Source organism: Nyctereutes procyonoides, unplaced genomic scaffold, assembly GCF_905146905.1.
Source record: "Nyctereutes procyonoides isolate TBG_1078 unplaced genomic scaffold, NYPRO_anot_genome, whole genome shotgun sequence".
Classification (NCBI taxonomy): Eukaryota; Metazoa; Chordata; class Mammalia; order Carnivora; family Canidae; genus Nyctereutes; species Nyctereutes procyonoides.
Window position 1 is genome coordinate 3,449,069 of NW_026575118.1, and position 21,805 is coordinate 3,470,873.

Here is a 21,805-nt window from a genome sequence, read left to right on the forward strand (position 1 = left end):
TGTACTTGAAATTATATCCTTTACATCTATTTAAACTCCTGGTGAAAAAAGTTTAGGTACCAAAATAAAACTGAGGGGGACCATAGTATTTTTGAAATTCTTTTAACTGAGTACAAAAATACTAGAATACTAGTAGAACTAGAAGAACTGCTCTAAGGGATACCTAACTAAACTTACTTTCTGCATTGTGAGTTTATTTTTTGTGGCATTAAAAAAAAAAGTCATTTTTTAATTTTTTTATTTTTTAAAAAGTCATTTTTAAAAAATATTTTATTTGAGAGAGAGAGAGAGAGATAGCAAGAGAAAGCAAGAGAGAGCATAAGTGGGAGGGAGGAGCAGGCTCCCTACTGAGCAGTAATTTTTTTAACTATTTAAATATTAAAGTTTTCAGAAAAAAATCTTTTTTTCAGTGAAAATATGAGTTTTTACTTTTTTCCCCTATTCGATTCTCTTTTGGAGCCTTAAGTAGGGAAATGGGTTCTCAGCCTTTTCTTCTCACTCTGGATGGATTATCCTTTAAGCAGAGAGGAAGACAGAAAAAATGGATCTATCTATAGTCATTCATTTACTTGTTCAGTCATTATTCATTCACTCAGCAAATAGTAATTGATTGCCTTCCATGTGCCAAACATTGTGTAAAGTGATAAGGATACAGTGGTAAACTAGTTGGATAGGACCTTCTTCTAACAGACTTACAGTGGGGATCCCTGGGTGGCGCAGTGGTTTGGCGCCTGCCTTTGGCCCAGGGCGCGATCCTGGAGACCCTGGATCGAATCCCACGTCGGGCTCCCGGTGCATGGAGCCTGCTTCTCCCTCTGCCTGTGTCTCTGCCTCTCTCTCTCTGTGACTATCATAAATAAATAAAGAAAAAAAAAGAAAAAAAATATTTAAACAGACTTACAGTGGTAAAGATAGATATTTGTCATCCAATATGGTAACTACTAGCTGTATGCAGCTATTTAAATTTAAAAAAAATTAAAATTCAGGGTCCCAGTATTTATTATTAGCCATTGTAAGTGCTCAGTAGCCACATCTATCTAGTGGCTACCTTATAAGAATGCAGATATAGAAAATATTCATCATCACAGAAAGTGCCATTAGACAATGTTGTGATAGACTACTAATTAAGAATTTACTGCACAGTGCGAAAAGTGCAATGATATGGATATGCAGGTTGCTATGGGAGGACACAGACAAAAACAAGCCTCAGGAAGTTGAGGAAGGCTTTTAAAGGAAGTGACATCTATATTGAGTCCTGAAGGGTAAATAAAAGTCATATAGAGAAAAAGAACTGGGAAGCACGTTTCAAGAATAGCTTCTACAAGCCCTGGAAGTAGGAAGAAAATGGTATATTGAGTATACTATAAGATGAGGCAGGAAATGGAGGAAGGTGCCAGATGATGTAGGGTCTTCTACAACATGTTCAGAAGTTTAAGCTTGACAGCTGAATTTCTATTTAGTTCCCTCACAGATAGCCATATTTTGAGTTGGTCAGTCAGAAGTCTACAAAACCTTAATATTAAGTTGGGCAACTGTCAAATTGTTTGAATTTACATTTAGTCTTCCTAATTGTCATGGTAACAAACAAGATTACTGTTTTTGAGCTATAAAGCCAAAAACTTATTCTTGACATTCAGTATGAAATACCATTTCAGTGTTTATATTCCATTTGTTAGAAGATTTAAAATGACTCTTGGGGGTAAAGAAGTTTTCTGTCAGGGTACCTGTGTGGCTCAGGATCGAACTCTTGATTTTGGCTCAGGTCACCATCTCAGGGCCGTGAGATTGAGCCCTGCATCATGCTCCCTGCTCAGTGGGGAGTCTGCTGGAGATTCTCTCTCTCTCCCTCTGCTTCTCTCTCCAATCATTTTCTCTCTATCTCAAATAAATAAGTAAATCTAAAAAAAAATTATCTGTTCTGTAGTGTGTGTGTGTTTCATTACTCTGCTAATTTTACTTTAGGGTGATGAAGAAACATTTGAAAATTATTACCGAAAACAAAGAAAGAAACAAGCAAGACTGGTATTGCAACCTCAGTCAAATATGGTAAGTATGTGAAATTTTTGAATTGTGTTGTTACTTTTTGCCTCTTACCCTGTTTTAGTTTCTTCAGAGTAGGTAACACTATTCATTCAACAACAAATACTAAACACCTTCCATTTCCAATAATTGGTTTAGGTGCTAAGGCTATAGTAGCGAGCAAAACAAGTAAGTTCTTTCTCTCATGAGCTTACATTCTATTAGGGAAGATAGTAAACAAAAAATAGGCAGTGAATAAATAAAAAGATAAACAAGTAGATATATAAAGTATCAGGGAGTGGTAATTCATTTCTGACAATATGGTAGACTATGTACTTTTAAGTTGTTCTTATGAAAAAACAAAGATGCTGGATAAAACATTTAAAAATTTAAAAAATTATTTTTAAGCACTGAAGATTTGGTAGAAAAGTATAGTCAGGACAAAAACTTAAGTGAATATGGAATTACTCTGTATGTTGATTATGATGATAATTATGTGACTAAATATGTTTGTGAAAACTTGCAGAGACAGTTTATGAAAAAGTGAGGTTTATTGTATGTAACTTATACCTCTATATATTCAACTATAAAATAAAACAGGAAAACCTAAATGAAGCAGAAATCCAGATAGGTTTAATGAAGCACTAATTGTGGCTTTTATCTTAGGGGTATCTGCTGAATTGGAAAGTATGAATTTTGAGGACATGGGAATACAGAGGCCTAAGCCCAAAGCCTCCTAAAGGAGCTGATAAGAAGTTGTCTTCCTTAGAAAGCAGAGACTCCAAAAAATTAGAGCCTCACTATTAGGATGACCTAAAGATGAAAAACATCTAGGGACACCTGGCTGGCTTAGTCAGGAGAGCATGCAACTCTTAATCTTGGAATTAGGAGTTTGAGCCCCCTGTTGGATATAGAGATTTACTTAAAAAAAAATGGGTACAATGTTATTTAAAAAAATCTAACAAGACCTCTCTGATCTTTCTGCTAAACACTATAAAGAAATTGACTATCTTTTTTTTTAAGATTTTATTTATTTATTCATGAGAGACACAGAGAGAAAGAGAGAGAGAGAGGGAGAGAGAAAGAGAGAGGCACAGGCAGAGGGAGAAGCAGGCTCCATGTAGGGAGCCCGGCATGGGACTTGATCCTGGGTCTCTAGGATCAGGCCCTGGGGTGAAGGCGGCGCTAAATAGCTGAGCCACCCGGGCTGCCCAGAAATTTCCCATCTTAAATGCTGGTTCTGAAGGAACAAGGTGAAAAAATCTTTGAGAATATATAACAAGCCATTTTTCACATGTATTTGCAACCCAAATTCATTCTATTTGGATAGTAAAAAAAAAAAAATCTCAAGTTGAAAATTCAGTTTGAAGTTGTTCTATGCTGATATTGCCCAGGAGAAGCAAATGCAGATCTCTCAACTTTCATATCATAGGTTCAAGGAAAATTAGTAAGTCACAGTCAAAAATAATTATCAAACTAGTGAAAATCATTAAAAATATTGGCAACAGAAATAAGTTCTAAAAAGACTTTCAGTATTTGAATTATTAGCCATTTAATATAATTAAAGAAATAAACAGCAAGCTTGTTGATGTAAATAGGGAACATGAAGGAATGACCAAAATGAAGAAAAACCAAGTAGAATACCTAGAAAATAAAGATATATTAACTAAAATCAAAAATGTTATGAATAGGTTTAGCAGTTGGTGAATTCTATTAGTTGATCTGAAGAAATTATCTAGAAAGCATCACAGACTTAAGAGGATAAGAATACAGAAGAGAAAAAAAAAGAATACAGAAGAGAGACATAGGGAGATACAGAGAGAAAGTCTAACATATCTAGTTGAAATTACAGAAAGAGAAGATAGAATAAGTGGGGACAGAAGAGTATTTGAGAGCATAATGGCTGAGAATTTTCCAGTATGGTCAAGAAATAGAAACTTAGAGATTCAAGCCCAAGGAATCCTAAGTAGGTAAGATGAAAATAAATACACTCAGAAAGAACTTACAGTGAAACTGCAGAATGCAAAGATAAAGAGAAAATAGAAGATGTGAAAAATAGTATCAGCTAACTTAAGCTAATTGACATTTATTGAATACTCTACCCCAAATAGCAGAAATGCACATGTTTACCAAGATAGAGCATATTCTGGGCTATAAAATAAATCTCAACAAATATAAAAGACTTGAAATCGGGCAGCCCCAGTGGCGCAGCCGTTTGGCGCCACCTGCAGCCTGGGGTGTGATCCTGGAGACCCGGGATCAAGTCCCACATCCTGCTCCCTGCATGGAGCCTGCTTCTCCCTCTGCCTGTGTCTCTGTCTCTCTCTCTGTCTGTGAATAAATAAATAAAATCTTAAAAAAAAAAAAGACTTGAAATCATACAAAGTATGTCTTTTGACCATAAGATAATTAAATTATCCATATGCAAAAAAATGAATATTGACTTTTACCTCAACAATTCAAGAAATGGATCATGGACCTAAATGCAAGAGCTAAATTTATAAAACTTTTAGAAAAAGAAAGGTTTTTGTGACCTTGGGTTAAACAGTATTTTCTTAGGTGACATACATAAAGTATGAACCATAAGAGAAAGAAATTGATAGATTGAGCAACAAAATGAGAAACTCCTCTTCAAAAAAAAAAAAAAAACTCCTCTTCAAAATGCACTGTCAGGAAAGTGAAAAGACACAGGTGGGGAAAAAATATTTGCAAAACTTGTGTTTAACAAGGACTTGTATTCAGAATTTGTGTAACTAAATAAAGACAAACTAATGGATAAAAGAAGATATTTTACTAGATATATAGATGAAAATTAAGCACATGAAAAGATGTTCAATATCGTTTTTCATCAGAGAAATGCAAATTAAAACCACAATTAGATACCACTATTTACCTACTTGAAAGGCTAAAATTAAAAAGATTGATAATAGCAAGTGCTGGTGAGATACGGAACAACTGAACTCTCGTATACTTCTGGTGGTTCTAAAAATTATGCAGCTGCCTTGGAAAATAGTTTGGCAATTTGTTATAATGTTAGGCATGCACTTATCATACAGCCCAGTGGTCTTGCTTGTAGGTTTTTACTCACGAGAAATGAAAACAATGGAATGTTTAAAATGCTAAAAAAATAACTGTTGGGCAGCCCCGGTGGCGCAGCGGTTTGGCGCCGCCTGCAGCCTGGGGTGTAATCCTGGAGACCCGGGATCGAGTCCCACATCGGGCTCCCTGCATGGAGCCTGCTTCTCCCTCTGCCTGTGTCTCTGCCTCTCTCTCTCTCTCTCTCTCTCTCTCTCTCTCTCTCTCTCTGTGTCTGTGAATAAATAAATAAAATCTTAAAAAAAATAACTGTTAACCTGGTATTCTATACCTAGTGAAACAAAGGCAGAGAGAGTCATTTTCAGACAAAGAAGAGAATTGGATACTAAGATATCCTTATTAAGAAAATTTCTAAAGAATCTATTCCAAGCAAAAGAAAAGGGTGTCAAATAAAAGATATGAGATGCTAGAAGGAGTGAATAGCAAAGAAAGTATAAATATGTGGATGAATCTATGTCAGTTGTAGAAAATAATGTTAATAAATATTCTGGACTTTAAAACAAGATAGAATTAGGGCAGCCCAGGTGGCTCAGCAGTTTAGTGCTGCCTTCAGCCCAGGGCGTGATCCTGGGGTCCTGGGATCGAGTCCTGTGTCAGGCTCCCTGCATAGAGCCTACTTCTCCCTCTGACCGTGTCTCTGCCTTTCTTTCTCTCCCTCTGTCTCTCATGAATAAAGAAATAAAATCTTAAAAAAATAAAACAAGATAGAATTAAAATGCACAACAAAAGCATAAACATGATGTGGGAATTAATAAAATGAAACTATGCTGCAGTTTTCTGAATTGTCCAAAAGAGTAAAAATACTGATGATTTTAGATTTTGATTACTTAAATATGCATAATGTAATTTCTGGAGTAACCAATAAAAGAATAGAAATGGGGTGTATACTTTCATATAATATAAAAAGACCTAGAATGATAGAAAATAAAATATCCATGTCTTAGAGTTGATAAAAAATGATAATTGAAACCTGTAAGCACTTGATAACATTGATTAAAAATATATAATGCCAGATTGCCACAACTAAAAGAACATCCATAGTGGATTTTTAAGTATGTCTTAGTATCTAATAAACCACATAAAATATCAGTAAGAATACACAACATGCTTGATAGACTTGATCTAATGAATCATGTAGAAGCCTACTGTAACAACTGTAAAACAACCTCTCAAGCACACATGGCACATTATAAAATGTGACTATAAATGTTATAAAGGAAGTATCAAGAGATATCAAACATCTGGTATCGTATAAACTCCTTTCTTTCTGATGATAGTATTTTCTTTTATCTTTGAAAGATTTTATTCATGAGACACACAGAGAGAGAGAGGCAGAGACATAGGTAGAGAGAGAAGCAGGCTCCCTGCAGGGAGCCGGATGAGAGACTCGATCCCAGGATTCCGGGATCACACTCTGAGCCAAAGGCAGATGCTCAACCACTGAGCCGCCCAGTACCCTGATCATAGTATTTTAAAGCTAAAAGGTAAAAAAAACATTTCTTTTCCAACAACCTGAAAAGAACTTCCCAGATGTTTGAAAATTTTTATCACATTTATGAAATATGCAGAATACAACATTTAAACTTAATTAAAATAGTGAAATATTTCATGTAATAAACTAAGAATGAAATTCAAATGATAAAATATTTTTCTATATGCCTTTTGTTAAGGCTATTAACATGCAATTACAGGTCATTTTTAAGGAGTTTGACTTTTATTATGAATCAGATATAAAGTCATTGAAGGTTTTTAGCAGAAGATATCAAGATCTGATTACTCTTTAAAAAGTATTCTGATAGCTGTCTGGAGAATAGACTGTAGAGAGCAAGTCTGAAAGCTGGTGAGACTGGGTAGGAGAATGATGAGAGAGAAATTATGTGAGAACTTTCACGTAGTGAAATTCTGCCAAGTGAGAAATTATGGTGGCTTGAACTAGCTTATTGAGAAGAGGGTTCTGAAATTATATTTACTTTTTAACTTGTTTATTGTCCGTCTCCTTTTGAATGTAAGTTCCATAAGGATAAGGACTTTCTGGTTTTTACTAGCATATCTCTGGTGCTTTAAAAATGTATGTTGCATATAGTAGATTCTCAGTAATTATTTGTTAATAAATGATGTAGTGACTTGAAACTTACTTTTATGTTACCAGTATTTATTGGTTTAAATTTATTTTTATTTTTCATTTAAAGCATGAAACTGTTGATGGGTATAGAAGATATTTCACTCAAATTGTAGGGTATGTATCTAATTTGGAAATAACTATTATTTTTATGTTAAATGTCAGAGCTGCTTGTTTTCTATTTGTTTGTTTTTGTTTTTTTTTTTTTTTAACATACAGTATGTTGGTAATTACTGTTTTTAGGTTCTTTGTGGTGGAAGATCACATTTTACATGTGACCCAAGGATTAGTAACCAGGGCATACACTGATGAACTTTGGAACATGGCCCTCTCAAAGATAATTGCTGTCCTTAGAGCTCATTCAGTAAGTCAGACAAATTATGTTACTAAATTTTTAATTCAGTTACTTCAAGAACTTCCTAAATGCATAATGGCAGAAGAAAACTAACTCCATCTTTCTGCATTTTTTGATAGCAGCTTAGATTTGGAAGTAGTAATGTTAGGCTTTTGTTTGGTAACACTGAGCTTTGATTTTGCAACTGACTGGGGCTTCTCAAGGCACTTTTAGTCCAGCATTATAGAAAATGAAAAATTAAGCTGGTCTCATTAGTCTCAACTGACCTCTTCATTAGATCACTGAAAAGCACTGTGAAGAAAGGGTTTTTAATTATCATTCCAAATTCTTTGTTTCCAAAATAAACTCCACCATTAAAACTCAATTGAACTTGTTCTTCGATGTTTATAATTTGTTTGCTGTAACACAGTTACAAATATCCTAAAAATATGCAATTGTCAAAATTTGAACTCATTTGAAATAACGAACCTTTATGTAATTTTTAAATGAATTGAAGTAAAATGATCAAGTATTTGCGTAATACACCTTTTGTGGAAATAATATGTTAGTGTTATTTATAAAGACTGTTATTATTGAGAATAGAGATTGAAAATATTTTAAAGGGATATTAGCTTATGTAGTATTTAGATTATAAAAATACTATATTTTTAATTTATCAGGATTGTAGATTCTTTATATAGTATTTGTCCAGTCAATTATAACTTTTTCTAACGTACCAATGAAGAACGATGTTTTTTCATGGTTTACACTCAGACCAGCTCTGAATTTGTAAAATTATAGCGTGCTTCCTACTAATTATATGACATCAAATACAAAGTCATAAGGTATTAAATGCAACATATCACACTAAAAATCTTGTTAAATGCTATTAAGGGGACAGAATGAGTTTCACTATCCTTTTGAAACAGATTAGTTTTTTTGGTGAATTAATAAGAAGAATCTTCAGTTGTCATTCTTATATTGGAATAACATTTCATGTAATACGGATACTTCAGGTACATTCTGTTATGGTTTTTCCCCAAGAATTTTTACTGAATAGAGGAAGCCAGCCATGGATCTAACTAATAATCAAGATTTTAAATTTATAATAAGTCTGGCATACTAAAGGAAAACTTTTCAGGTTTGATTTGTTTTTAATCAAATGATCCTGGTTTATATTTGTTTCTTTGTTTCTATTTCCATCCCTTCACCTCCCTCCCCCAGTCTTACTGTACTGATCCTGACCTTGTTCTGGAACTGAAGAATCTCATTGTGATATTTGCGGATACTTTGCAGGTGGGTAATATTCTAATTTTCATTTAATGCCTATTTTGATCATGTAAGGATATACAAAATACAGACCATGCTCATTTATTTTATTATGGATTAATGGGAAAAAATTAGTAGTAACCAAATGTGTGCTTATGTATTGGTATTCCAAGGCTTTTCAATTCTCTGCTGCTTCCTGATTATGAAGCTTGGACAGAGCTAGGGAAATATTACCATCTTTTAAAATATTGGTCATTCGGTTAGAATAGATTGTTTAATTAGATATTTTTATAGTTAAAAAAAAAGTGTAGAGTGTAGTGGAAAGAACTCTGAACTAGAATGAGAAGATACAAGATCTGCTTTAGGACAGTGAGCATGGGCTCTGGGAGTCACACAAGACCCTGAGTTTATATTTCACTTCTGCTTTGACTAATTGTATGTTTACAATTTTTTTTTTTGTTTACAATTTTTCTAAGCTTTAGATCCTCACTGGTGAAAATGATTTTATTACTAGTTTTAGGGATTGTTCTGAGTTGTAAGTGTGATAACAAATATGAAAACATGTAGTTTGAAATCTGTATCCACTCATTTCCTTCCTAATTTCAGGTGTACTATGACTGAGCAAATCATTTTACTTCTGTCTTTTTCTTTTTTTAAAATAAGATTAAAATTGAATTGTCTCAAAATTCAGTGCCTTTGTGATTTTCAGTAACAAAGTTTTAAGCTTGTCCCTTTTTTTGATCATGGATGGTCAAGAATTAATTGCATTTTGTTTTCATGCTTAAACTTACAGGATTTTTATGGGTGGAAGAACATTTCATGAAACATAGATTAGCATTTTCCAAAGTATGGTAATAGATGTTACTTTATTTATTTATTTATTTATTTTTAAAAATTTTTTTAGATGTTGCTTTAAAAAGAGTTCTGTGGTCAAAAACATTTGGGAAATAAGTGAAGTAAAACAGATTTCTCCACTAAAAGCCTTTCTCAGGGGATCCCTGGGTGGCGCAGCGGTTTGGCGCCTGCCTTTGGCCCAGGGCGCGATCCTGGAGGTCCGGGATCGAATCCCACGTCGGGCTCCCGGTGCATGGAGCCTGCTTCTCCCTCTGCCTGTGTCTCTGCCTCTCTCTCTCTCTGTGTGTGACTATCATAAATAAAAAAAATAAAAAATAAAAAAATAAAAGCCTTTCTCAGAGCAGATTCATACCATATGATTCCAAAAGGAAGGTATTTATGCAGTATTTTCCCAGTATATTTGACCCTTGAATCTTTTATCCCCCATATGACATCTTGTAGATCTAGAACTTTATATAATATGCTTTGGGAAATGCTAATTTAAACTATTTGCTTCATCACAAGAGTCTTCATCCTAGAATAATAGTTATCTACTTGATTATTAAATCTAAGAAGATTTAAAAAAAATCTAAGATTTGACGTACTACTTTAGTCAATTATTTTATCTTATATCTTTATTAATTTCTGTGCCTTATACTGTAGCATCAGGATAATGCGGATTTTTTTTCATAAATCTGTAATACTGATTTCTCTGCAAAATAAAAACTTCTGGTAAGTCTTATCGGAGAGTACCTTAATTTTTTTAGGTCTATCTCTGAGTAACTTAAGGGAGTTTTGTTGCCCTTAATGACTTAAAACATTACTACTCAAGACATGTTGGGGATAACACTCGCTGGCCTGGAAAAAGTCACTAGTCCACCAGCTCTTATGGATCCATAGCAAAAAGGAACTTCCTTCAGGATATAAGTCAACTACATCACTAAGTACAAAGCTTACCTCAATTGGCATTTATTTTGTAGCAAGACTTTCTTGTGTAGATCAGCTGCATTGATTTGTATTCTGATACAAGCTCCTTATCTCTTTATAAACCATGAGGGACTGTTCTGAACTGGCACTTTGGGTACAACTGAATGTGGTATATAATATGTGCTGTGGTTCCAAGGATCTCTAGAGAATCAGAGGAAAGGGATAGACAATATGTAGATATAATAGAGGCAGTAGAAAGTAACAGTAATAGATGTATGAACCCTTGTAAGTATACCTTTCTAATCTTACTGCTTTGAAATAAGATTCAGGAAGACAAATATGGACAAACTCCTTTATTACTTACTTATTCAGAAATCCTGCAGTATTTTCATTCCAGTGAAAATTGACAGGCTGCATACTCTGTGGGCCTTATACATAATTAATAAATGCTGACTTCTCAAGTTATTATTTTTTTAGTGAGGGAGGTGGGGAGGGGCAGAGGGAAAGAGAATATCCAGTAGGCTCCACACCCGGTACAGAGCCTGACAACCCTGAGATCATGACCTGTGTGAAAATTAAGAGATGGACATTTAACTGAGCTGCCTGGGTGCCCCCCCTCCAGGTTGTACCTTTTTTTTTTTTTTTAAGATTTTATTTATTTATTCATGAGAAACACATAGAGAGAGGCAGAGAGAGAAGCAGGCTCCATGCAAGGAGCCCGATGCGGGACTCAATTCTTGGACTCCAGGATCATGCCCTGGGCCGAAGGCAGGCGCTAAACCGCTGAGCCACCCAGGGATGTTCCAAGTTGTACCTTTTAATTGAAGAATTGGGGAGGGTCTTTTCATAAAAACTAAGAAATATTGCTTGATATTTACTTTTTAAAATTGACACTTTGCCACCCTAAGGAAAATTTTCTTTTCATATTTCATTTTATTATTTAAAGCTGACTAAATAACATTAACAAGTAACACCAGCATATTATAGTTTTGTTTATTGCCTAATAAGCAATCAGAAGTAAACATTTAGGACAGCCTGGGTGGCTCAGCGGTTTAAACGCCTGCCTTTGGCTCACGGTGTGATCCTGGAGACCCAGGATCGAGTCCCCTGTCGGGCTCCCTGCATGGAGCCTGCTTCTCCCTCTGCCTGTGTTTCTCCCCCCCCCCCCCCATGAATAAATAAATAAAATCTTTAAAAAAAATAAGTAAACATTTATGATTCATGCACTAACATTTTTGGAGCACCCACCATATGCTAGTAGCTAGGTGATGTGTAAAACGATACAGACTTAAAAATCAGTAAGACAGTAGGGATATAAAAATCCTTCAAGAAATTTACAGTTTAGTTGTAAACAAGATGTATAGGACATATTAACATAGCAGTATATTAAAAAGCTTTGGGCTTGCAGAAGATGGAATATCTAACTTTGATGCCAGGAGTTGGGAAAGTCTGTATCGAAAGTTGAAATGTGAGTTGGAATTTAAAAGATGAGTTCAGCAAGTACATATCAAGAAAGGGCCATGAATGGCAGAGAAAATTAAATAGCATGTGTAAACTATAGATGGAAGGATAGTATGATGAGCATGAGATTGGTCAAGCAGCTTGATTGTGAAAGAAACTATAGTAGATGGGTGTGAGCACAGAAAGGCAAATAGTGGTAATGAACCTGACAAGGTAGTTTAACCCAAATTATGGCAGGACTTGTGGGACTTTAGTAATAAGCCTTTGGTAGTTTTTAACCAGTGGAATGACATGATCAGATTTGTACTTTAAATGATAATTTGGAGTCTTGACAATAGATTGAGTTGAAAGAGACAGATGGTTGGAACTTCAGTTTAGGAAGCTCTTACTGGTCTAGGCGAGAGTTGTGAAGGACTGAAATAAAGCAGTGGCACTGGGAATACTTCTGGAAAAAAAATAAGTGATGGAGAAGAATGACAGATTTGAGATTTGTGAAGGAGATAAAATCAAAAGAATTTGGTAAATGATTAGATATGTTTGTCTGTGGGGTCATTTAGATGTTTTTTTCAAGTTTCTTACCTGATAAACTGGATTGATGGTAGAACTATTACACAGGAAATAGGAAAAACACTTTGTTTAGCTGGAAAGGGAAGAAATAAGTTAATTCTAGCATGCTTCTTGGCAGACTGACTGGAGATATCTAACAGGTGTTGGAATTAAATATTTGGAACTTCCAGAGGCATAACTAGAGATGTAGATTCAGAATAATCAGAGAAAATAGTGTTTGAGGTCAGTAGATTTCAGATTATGCTAGAGACCTAGAGGAAGAATGTAAGGATAGAGATAGAAGAAAAAGGGAAACTGAAGGACTTCATAGATAAGAGGAGAACAAAGGAGAGAGAGTGGTGTTACAGAATTCAAAGCAGACAAATTTTAAAAGAGGTAGAGTAAGATATTGACTTTTATATTTAGGAGGTAATCTGTGACATTGTTGCAGTTTTAAAGGAATAGGAATGGCAGATTGTAGTAGAAGGGCTTTTTTGTTTTTTCTTACTTGGTTTAAAGTTGGGAGGTAATTAGCATATTTATCTAGCTAAGAGAAAGGAACTAGTGGAAGTTAAAGACAACAGTGAATAGATAGGCCTTGGAGTAGTTCCTGCAGGGGTAGGATTAAGAATAAAGAGGAGGGAAACCTTGAAGGGAAAAGGGACAACTCTGTGAGGTTAAGAAATGTTTGGTACTGAAATGGGTAAAATTTCAACGACTTTGGGTTTAGAAAGTAATAAAGTTTTGGAGAGTGTATGTTTGATGCAGAGATGTACATTTTCCCTCTACAGTGAAGTTGATCTTAAATTGAAGGTGCAAAAGGAAGCCAACGTGTTTCAGACAAAATATATTCCCTTTTCTTCTTTTATCCTTTTTAGGGACCACTTTCCAAGACGCCATTATGTAGATCACTTATCTTGAACTTTTTCTCCAGTTTTGACTTCTGATACTTTTTAAGGTTAACAATGTAATCCAGACTGAAAAGAGAGAGAAGAAATGGAAACATTATTCCAGCTTCATAAAACTCTTTATAGGCTCTTTCTTACCTAATGCAATCTAGTAGAGAGTCAAAAGGATATCTTCTTTTCATACTGTTGGAATGACATACAATATGATATAGTGATCACTTTTAAACAATTATTTAGTATTCCCAACATTTCTCTAATGAATATATCTTTACTTATTTGACTTGCTTATCTGCTTTTGTTGTGTTTTAGGGTTATGGTTTTCCAGTGAACCGACTTTTTGACCTTTTATTTGAAATAAGAGATCAATACAATGAAACACTTCTTAAGAAATGGGCTGGAGTTTTCAGGTTAGTCTAAAAGCCATAAAACCTTAATGTAACAGTGAAAAAGTTTGTCAGATGATAAAGTGATTGATTTTACATTAGCAATGAGAAATGCTTACAATAATTTTTTATTGTAAAATATACATAGCAAATTTTGCCGTTTTAACCTTTTTAAAATGTACAGTTTCATGATATTAAGTACATTTATATTATTGCATCCATCCCCACTATCCTTCAGAACTTTTTCATCTTCCCAAACTGAAACTATATCAATTGAACATTAACTCTCTAGTCCCTTCTACTCCCTGGCAATCACCATTCTACTTTGTTTCTATGAATTTGTCTACTCTAGGTACTTCATATAAGTGGACTCATACATGTTTGTCTGTTTTTTTGTATTTGGATTATTTCACTTAACATAATATTTTCAAGGTCCATCCATGTTGTAGTTTGTATCAGTATCTCATTCTTTTTCAAGGCTGAATAATTCAGTTCCATTTATATGGATATTACCACGTTTTATTTATCCATCTGTGTGGGTATTTGGGTCATATGCACCTTTTGCTGTTACAAGTAATGCTGCTGTGAACACTGATGTACAAATATATGTTTGAGTTCATGTTTTCATTTCTTTGGGGTATATATCCAGAAGTGGGATTGATGGATTATATAGCAGATATATGTTTAATAAGTTGAGGAACTGGCATACTAATTTTTCCACAGTGGCTGAACAGTTTATAATAAATTTTTAATTGTACTGCTTTTAGTTCTAATCTCTGAATTTTTTCCCCCAATAAATAGATATAAGGCTGTAAGTATTCAAAGGTATTTAGTATTAGAAATAGAGATTTAGAGATCCCTGGGTGGCGCAGTGGTTTACCGCCTGCCTTTGGCCCAGGGCGCGATCCTGGAGACACGGGATCGAATCCCACATCGGGCTCCTGGTGCTTGGAGCCTGCTTCTCCCTCTGCCTATGTCTCTGCTTCTCTCTCTCTCTCTCTCTCTGTGTGTGTGTGTGTGTGACTATCATAAATAAAAATTAAAAAAAAAAGAAATAGAGATTTATAAATTTTAAATTTTATTTGAAGAAAGTGCTATTTTTACAAACAACTAGAGTAAAAATCTTTAAGGTGGGGCACATGGGTGGCTCAGGGGCATGTGGGTGGTTCAGAGGTTGAGCTTCTGCCTTTGGCTCAGGTCATGATCCCAGGTTCCTGGGCTTGAGTCCCGCATCACGCTTCCTGCAGGCAATCTGCTTTTCCCTCTGCCTATGTCTCTGCCTCTCTCTCTCTCTATCTCTCATGAATAAATAAATAAAATCTTTAAAGGATCTAATTAGGAAAATTACTTTTGCTTTAATCACTTGCTTGTAGGGAATGGACAAAGTATTTTAAGATCTATATAATTTTGTATTGCCGTGAAAAGAGAAATCTGTTCCCTAATTCTAAAACTCTTTTCCCCTCTCTCCTCCTTCCCTTCTTCCCTCTTTCCTCTTTCCATTTCTTCCTTTCTTTTTTTCTTTCAAAAAAACTTGTAAGTCTTGAGATCTTACATCTAGGTCATCCAAATATGATAGAAATGACATGGCAATAATACTTGATGAGAGTAAAACAGAGGATATATGAAAGAATTTAATGTAGGTTGGCATTTGCCTCATTAGTTTTCAAAACTGAGTAGTGTTGACCTTCTGAATATTGTAATAAAAATCTTTTAAAAATACTTAGGTGTTCACAAGGTGATACGCTTATTAAAATCAACCAAATAAAAAAAAATAAAATCAACCAAATAAATTTTTATTTGCACTTTTTGTATTAACATTCCTTAAGGGTTATATTGTCAGGATGTTGTCTCAAGTGGAAAGTTGACAGTCTTGATGAAACATGTATAAGTGTCAACAATTTTTGATCTTTAGTATTTTAGAAATACAGGTAGTGCTTATTGGTAATCTATAATGTATATGCTATGATGTAATATGATAATATGACATCTTTCTATATAAAATCTTTATACACACACACACATATAATCTTCAGTTACAGGGTTGATGTTATTGCCCTCTTCAGAAGATTATTTAAATTTTTACAATTGCTGATAGATTTGTGTTGAGCCAGCCATTTTCTCTTATTTATCATAAGACTTATATAGTATGAGGGGACACCTGGATGACTCAGTTGGTTAAGTGTCTGACTCTTGATTTTGGCTCAGTTCATGATCTCAAGGTCATGAGATGGAGCCCTGTTGCTCAGTGCAGCATCTGCTTGAGAGCCTCTTCTGCTCACTCCTCCCCGCCCCGCCCCATTCTCTCTCTCTCTAATAAATAAAATAAATCTTAAAAAAAACCCAAACTTTTAGTAGTCAGTGTTCCCCAAGATTGAGGAGACCATGAGGTATTGTTTTCTCTCTGGGAAGCTAATGGGTTCATTTAGATGGAGATAGGATTAATGTTATCTTCCATTGTAGACAGGGAGGATAATGGATGATAGCATGTCACTTATAATGCATAATTCTCAAGTATATTTGGCTTCTACTTTCAGTATCCCTTATAGATCACACTTTTTGCTTAGATTTTTAAGAAGTGGCAGAGGGTTGCTTGGCTGGCTTAAGTGGTAGAGTATGTGACTCGATCTTGGGGATGTAAGTTTGAGCCCCATGTTGGGGCTTTAAGTATAAAGTATAAATCTTTAAGTATAAAGATTACTTAAAAATAAAATCTTGAAACAAATAAGAGAAGTAGCAGAATTTAAGCTTTTCTTATCCTTATCCTTATTTTCAAAGATTTTACAAGTAGTGAAGTGACAGCCTAACAATGGCAAAAAAGTAAAAGTTATCAGTACTGAATAATTAAGACTTGGCTATTTCTGTGATAGAATTTATAGTCTTAACTATTGTTATAGGTTATCTGTGTGTGATTCTAACTATATTGTGAACATCAGTGTTGTTTATATTCTTGATTGCCTAGCCCCAAGTATAGTGCTTTACACAGCATAGGAACTCAGTAAATGTTTATAGACTTCAGTTCAGTAAACAGTCCCTTTTAAGACTACATTAACATTTTCAGAATGTGAATGTACATTCAATAAATTATCTTTCCTTGCATATTAATAGATTCCTTGGCATTTGTGTAAAATAGTTTATGGTCTTCTAGTAGTCTTCTACACTGGAATTTTAATTAGTGTTATAACATAGAGTGTTATGTTAGCTTCAGGTTTGCAGTATAGTGGTGCAGCGATTCTGTGTTACTCAGTGTTTATCAAGATAAGTGTACTCTTAATTCACTTTACCTATTTCACCCATCGCCCACCCACCTTCCCTCTGATAACCATCTGTTTGTTCTCTGAAGTATAGTTTTCCTTTTAACTCCTTATTTTAAAGTGCTATTTAGAAGGAAATAGAATTAGTTGAAGCTTCTCACAGTATTTAAAGTGAGTAAGAGTCTTATTCCTCCCTACTCCCGAACAATCTCATTGTAAGTACTTCGTGTACTGTAACAATTTACAAACCTGAGCTTTTATTTCCAGCCTCTCATCAAGACCCCAGACCCATTTATCAGTGAGATATCAGTCATCCATTGCTGAAGCTGTATCATCCTCTTATATTCCTTACCTCAGCAGATGTCTCTAATGAGGTGACATTTACATCATTTGTCCATTTGCCCTATTTAGAAACCGCAAATTCATCCAGATCACACCTTCCCTCATAATCCTCATTTAGTTTTTAAATCCTGTCTATATATTCTTCTTCTTAAAGCTCTTATTTTTGCCCCTTTTTTTCTGCCCCCACTAGGACAGCTTTTTTTTTTTTTTTAAGATTTTATTTATTTATTCATGAGAGACACACACACACACAGAGAGGCAGAGACACAGGCAGAGGGAGAAGCAGGCTCCTTGCAGGGAGCCCAACTTGGGACTCGATTTTGGTCTCCGGGATCAAGCCCTGGGCTGCAGGCGGCGCTAAACTGCTGAGCCACCAGGGCAGCCTTAGGACAGCTTTAATTCAGATCCTCATCACCTTTTATGTAGATTATTCTTCAATTTTTCTCACTGGCCTCTTTGTGCCTTATTGTCCTTTCCAGTTTATCATCCACATAGTGGACATGTGACATTTCTCTGCCTAAAACCTATTAATGGTACTCCAGGATAAAATCTAGGTGCCTCAGTTTGTCCACCTGCCTGGCCTCATTTACACCATGTCTTTTGTATACTAGATACTCCAGTAGTGCTGCACTACCGGTGGTTTATTCCCTTCCACATTCATACTTTTTTTACCCTAATGCTTTTGCTTGTTATGTTCCATCTTTCTGAAATGCTGTTCTTCCATAATCTCTTTAGAAGTATTTCTTTTTCATCTTGAAAGATCCTACATAGCTCATGGCTTCTCTATAACTCTTTCCATGAGATACCCCCCTCCTACCCTGATAAACTTAAATCATTTCTTCCTTTGTGCTATTTCTGAACCTTACACCTCTTTTATTGTATGTATAGTACATTATTATAAACACTATTATTTGTTTTCATATCTGTATCTCCTATTAGGTTGAGAACAAAGATCTTGACTTTATCTTCATGAAGTAGGGAATTTTCATCACAATTATCCGAGAGCCTGGCACACAATAGGTGCTCAATAAATATTAGTCAAGCTAAACTGTTGATTAAAAGAAAGTTGATGATTGGACAGCAAGTATGTTTGGACAGTTTGGGTTTTGTGACAGTAACAAAAAATGCCCTATATCTAAGCAGATGAATGCAGACATTTTATTTCTCCCATAGAAGTCCCTAATGGGTCTAGTAGTCCACGATCCAGGCTGTTTGCATTTGTATTTCTACATTCTCAGCATGTGGTCTCCCCTATCACTATGGGAAAGACTCACACAGTTAGCTTGTAAGTGTTTTAGACTTGAAACAATACCTATCACTTCTGTTCACAACCCAATGGCCAAAACTGATGATAGAACTCTGCATCTTTGCAAAGGGGCTGTGTAGTAGAGAGCACATGGGTACTGAGTGAGTAGTAACTGTTTCTACCTTACTAAATATAAGGGGTCCTTTTGTAAATACAACAGTTTTGAAAGACTAAATAGAGAACATTGTTTTCATCTTCTGGGAACTTATAATCTAGTTGGGAAGAGAGAAAAAACTTACAATTTGAGAATTGTCCTATCAAGATATACAACTGGAATACTCTTCATTTTAGTTATAGATAATGAGTTTGTTCAGACTGCACATCTAAAGAATTGTTCTAGGGGGTGCCTGGCTGGCTCAGTTGGTGGAACATGTGACTCTTGATCTCGGGGTTGTGAGTTTGATCAGCAATTGAGTAGCACAACTACTTAATAAATAAATAAATCTTTTTAAAAAAGAATTGTTTAAATAAGTAAATAAAAGAATTGTTCTGGAGTAAAAAACTAAAACTAAAGTGCTAAGAGGATGTAAAACAAGTGGGAAGAAGAGATTACATATGAATTTTGAGGGACAAGGTTTATTTGTTATTGAATTTTAGAATTGTCTAATAAAAATGCTTTTGCAGTAATTGTCTTTTAAAAAATGTATTATCCTGTATCACTCTAGTGATACATTTTTTAATATTAAATTTTCAATTCTCGGGGATCCCTTGGTGGTGCAGCGGTTTGGTGCCTGCCTTTGGCCCAGGATGCGATCCTGGAGACCAGGGATCGAGTCTCATGTCAGGCTCCCTGCATGGAGCCTGCTTCTCCCTCTGCCTGTGTCTCTGCCTCTCTCTCTCTCTCTCTCTCTGTGTGTGTGTGTGTGTGTGTCTATCATGAATAAATAAAATAAAATCTTAAAAAAATTTTTTTTTTCAATTCTCTCTTTCTTCTTAACAGGGATATTTTTGAGGAAGATAATTATAGTCCCATCCCTATTGTTAATGAAGAAGAATATAAAGCAGTCATCAGTAAATTTCCCTTTCAAGATCCAGACCTTGAAAAGGTACAAGCTAGTTTTTAATTCAAGAATTTTCTTAAGCATAAATTCATAATAGTTATTGCTACATAATATTAACATTGTAAATGACAGCAGCCTCTTTTGAGGCTTTTGTTGTTATTTGAGAAAATCAGTTATGTTTTGTTAACTTTTGAAGATTATGTTATTGCTACTACTTCTACTGTTTTTGTGAAGTTAAGAAGGGTCTTTCCTGGGGATATTAGGAGCAGTTGTCCCAAATGTTAGGTGGATTCCCAGGACAGGTATTAGTTACATTATGTGGATTTCAAATTAGATAAAGTAAATGTTGAGTAGATTAAAAGAATAAGAGTATATTTTAGGGAAAGAGAGGAGAATTTATTTAAAATGTTCATCACTATGGAAGATCTTATTTTGTGTTTTCTTTTCTAGACATACACTTTTGCAAAAAGTTTATCTTCATTAAATAAGAGGTGTATAAAGGCGGTTGCTGCCTGTATATTTTTTCCTGGAGTAGGAGTATATATTTTTGGAGTCAAGATGTCTGAACAAAAGACAGGATAGAGAAAGAAAATAGACTACATGTAGAGTATTGTGAGAATACATATGATGGCACATGTGTGTTCATACTATGCATAAGTACACAATTGGACCTATCCAGTATCTCTGTGTAGGATCAGATCTCCTGGGAAAAGGATATTGTATTTTCTGTTGTCACTTTTTTATTTTTTTTCTTTTTACTCATCTTTATTATTTTCCAACTCTATAATTTAGTTCTTCTCTGCATTTTTATTTCTTCACAATGAAGAAGAATGAGTGAATTTTGAGTGAGTTGTGCAACCTGTGACTGTAAATTTTAATTTTTTGGTATACATTAACTAGGCATATTATGTGTAATAGTCACTAAACTAGACCATGTAATTAAATGCATAGCTTTTAGATTATAGCTAAGATTGCCATTACATATATAATAATAGTTATATTCTAATTATACACAAAAGATCAGAATTTTTTACATGTTGTAGGTTGGTTTTATTTTGTTTTAGTTACAGGTAGTACTTTTATTTAGGGTATAGCATCTGTATAAAGAGCATTGGATTTGGTCCAGGTTCACATGCCAGCTCTGCCTATGGCTTATTATGGGCAGATGACTTACCATATTTGGGCGCTTGTGCCACATCTGTCAAATGAGAAGGTTAAACTAAATAATCTTTAATGGGGCAGCCCCGATGGCTCAACGGTTTAGCGCCGCCTTCAGCCTAGGGTGTGATCCTAGAGATCCGGGATTGAGTCCCACATCAGGTTCCCTGCATGGAGCCTGCTTCTCTATCTCTCTCTCTCTCTCTCCCTCTCTCCCTCTCTCCCTCTCCCTCTGTGTCTGTCATGAATATATAAATAAAATCTTAAAAAAAATCTTTAATGTCTTTTCTAATTACACTAAATTATTCTAAGTAGGTTTATAGTTAGAAGGAAGTTTGACTTTGCTTATAGAATGCTTCCAAAGTATATAGTACCTCTTAGGACTAAGCTCGTTAGGAGTTGTATTCATTGGTTCATATATTATTAAAAAAAGAACTAGAGTTGAAGTAGAAGCTGTGGAAATTAAAATGCGTGAACTTAAAAAGAAGTCTCATAAAGTTATTTATTATTATTGGATAAACTCAAGTTTTTTCCTAATTTGACTATAATTTTCAATTAAAACTATTAGAAAAGATGTAAAACTGTCAGATAACTCTAGTTATATTTTCAGTGTAAATTACATATGAACAAATAGTAAGACTGCACATATATGCAGAGATCTGCCTTTTTGTGGATAACTGGGCTAATTTAATTAGAATACTTTTGCTAAACCCAGAACATATTCATATTCTGTCTTTAAATGTCATTAAAATAAATTCTTAAATCTGAAATATCTTTCAAATAGTATTGAGTTCATTATTCTGTAGAACATAAATTGGAGGTAAGTTAGCACTTACATCATTATCAAGTGA

At 34.7% G+C, this 21,805-nt stretch overlaps 1 protein-coding gene across 4 annotated transcripts in view; it reads left to right on the forward strand.

Moving 5' to 3' along the window:
* Positions 1-21,805, forward strand: part of EXOC6 (exocyst complex component 6) — a 205,465-nt gene that overhangs the window by 71,127 nt on the left and 112,533 nt on the right. For all 4 annotated transcript variants that reach the window (XM_055334426.1, XM_055334428.1, XM_055334429.1 and 1 more), the window contains exons 9-14: positions 1,963-2,046; positions 7,305-7,351; positions 7,478-7,598; positions 8,793-8,864; positions 13,823-13,920; positions 19,736-19,841. In XM_055334426.1, coding sequence (XP_055190401.1) covers positions 1,963-2,046; positions 7,305-7,351; positions 7,478-7,598; positions 8,793-8,864; positions 13,823-13,920; positions 19,736-19,841 — 528 coding nt within the window. The remainder of the gene's footprint in view (positions 1-1,962; positions 2,047-7,304; positions 7,352-7,477; positions 7,599-8,792; positions 8,865-13,822; positions 13,921-19,735; positions 19,842-21,805) is intronic.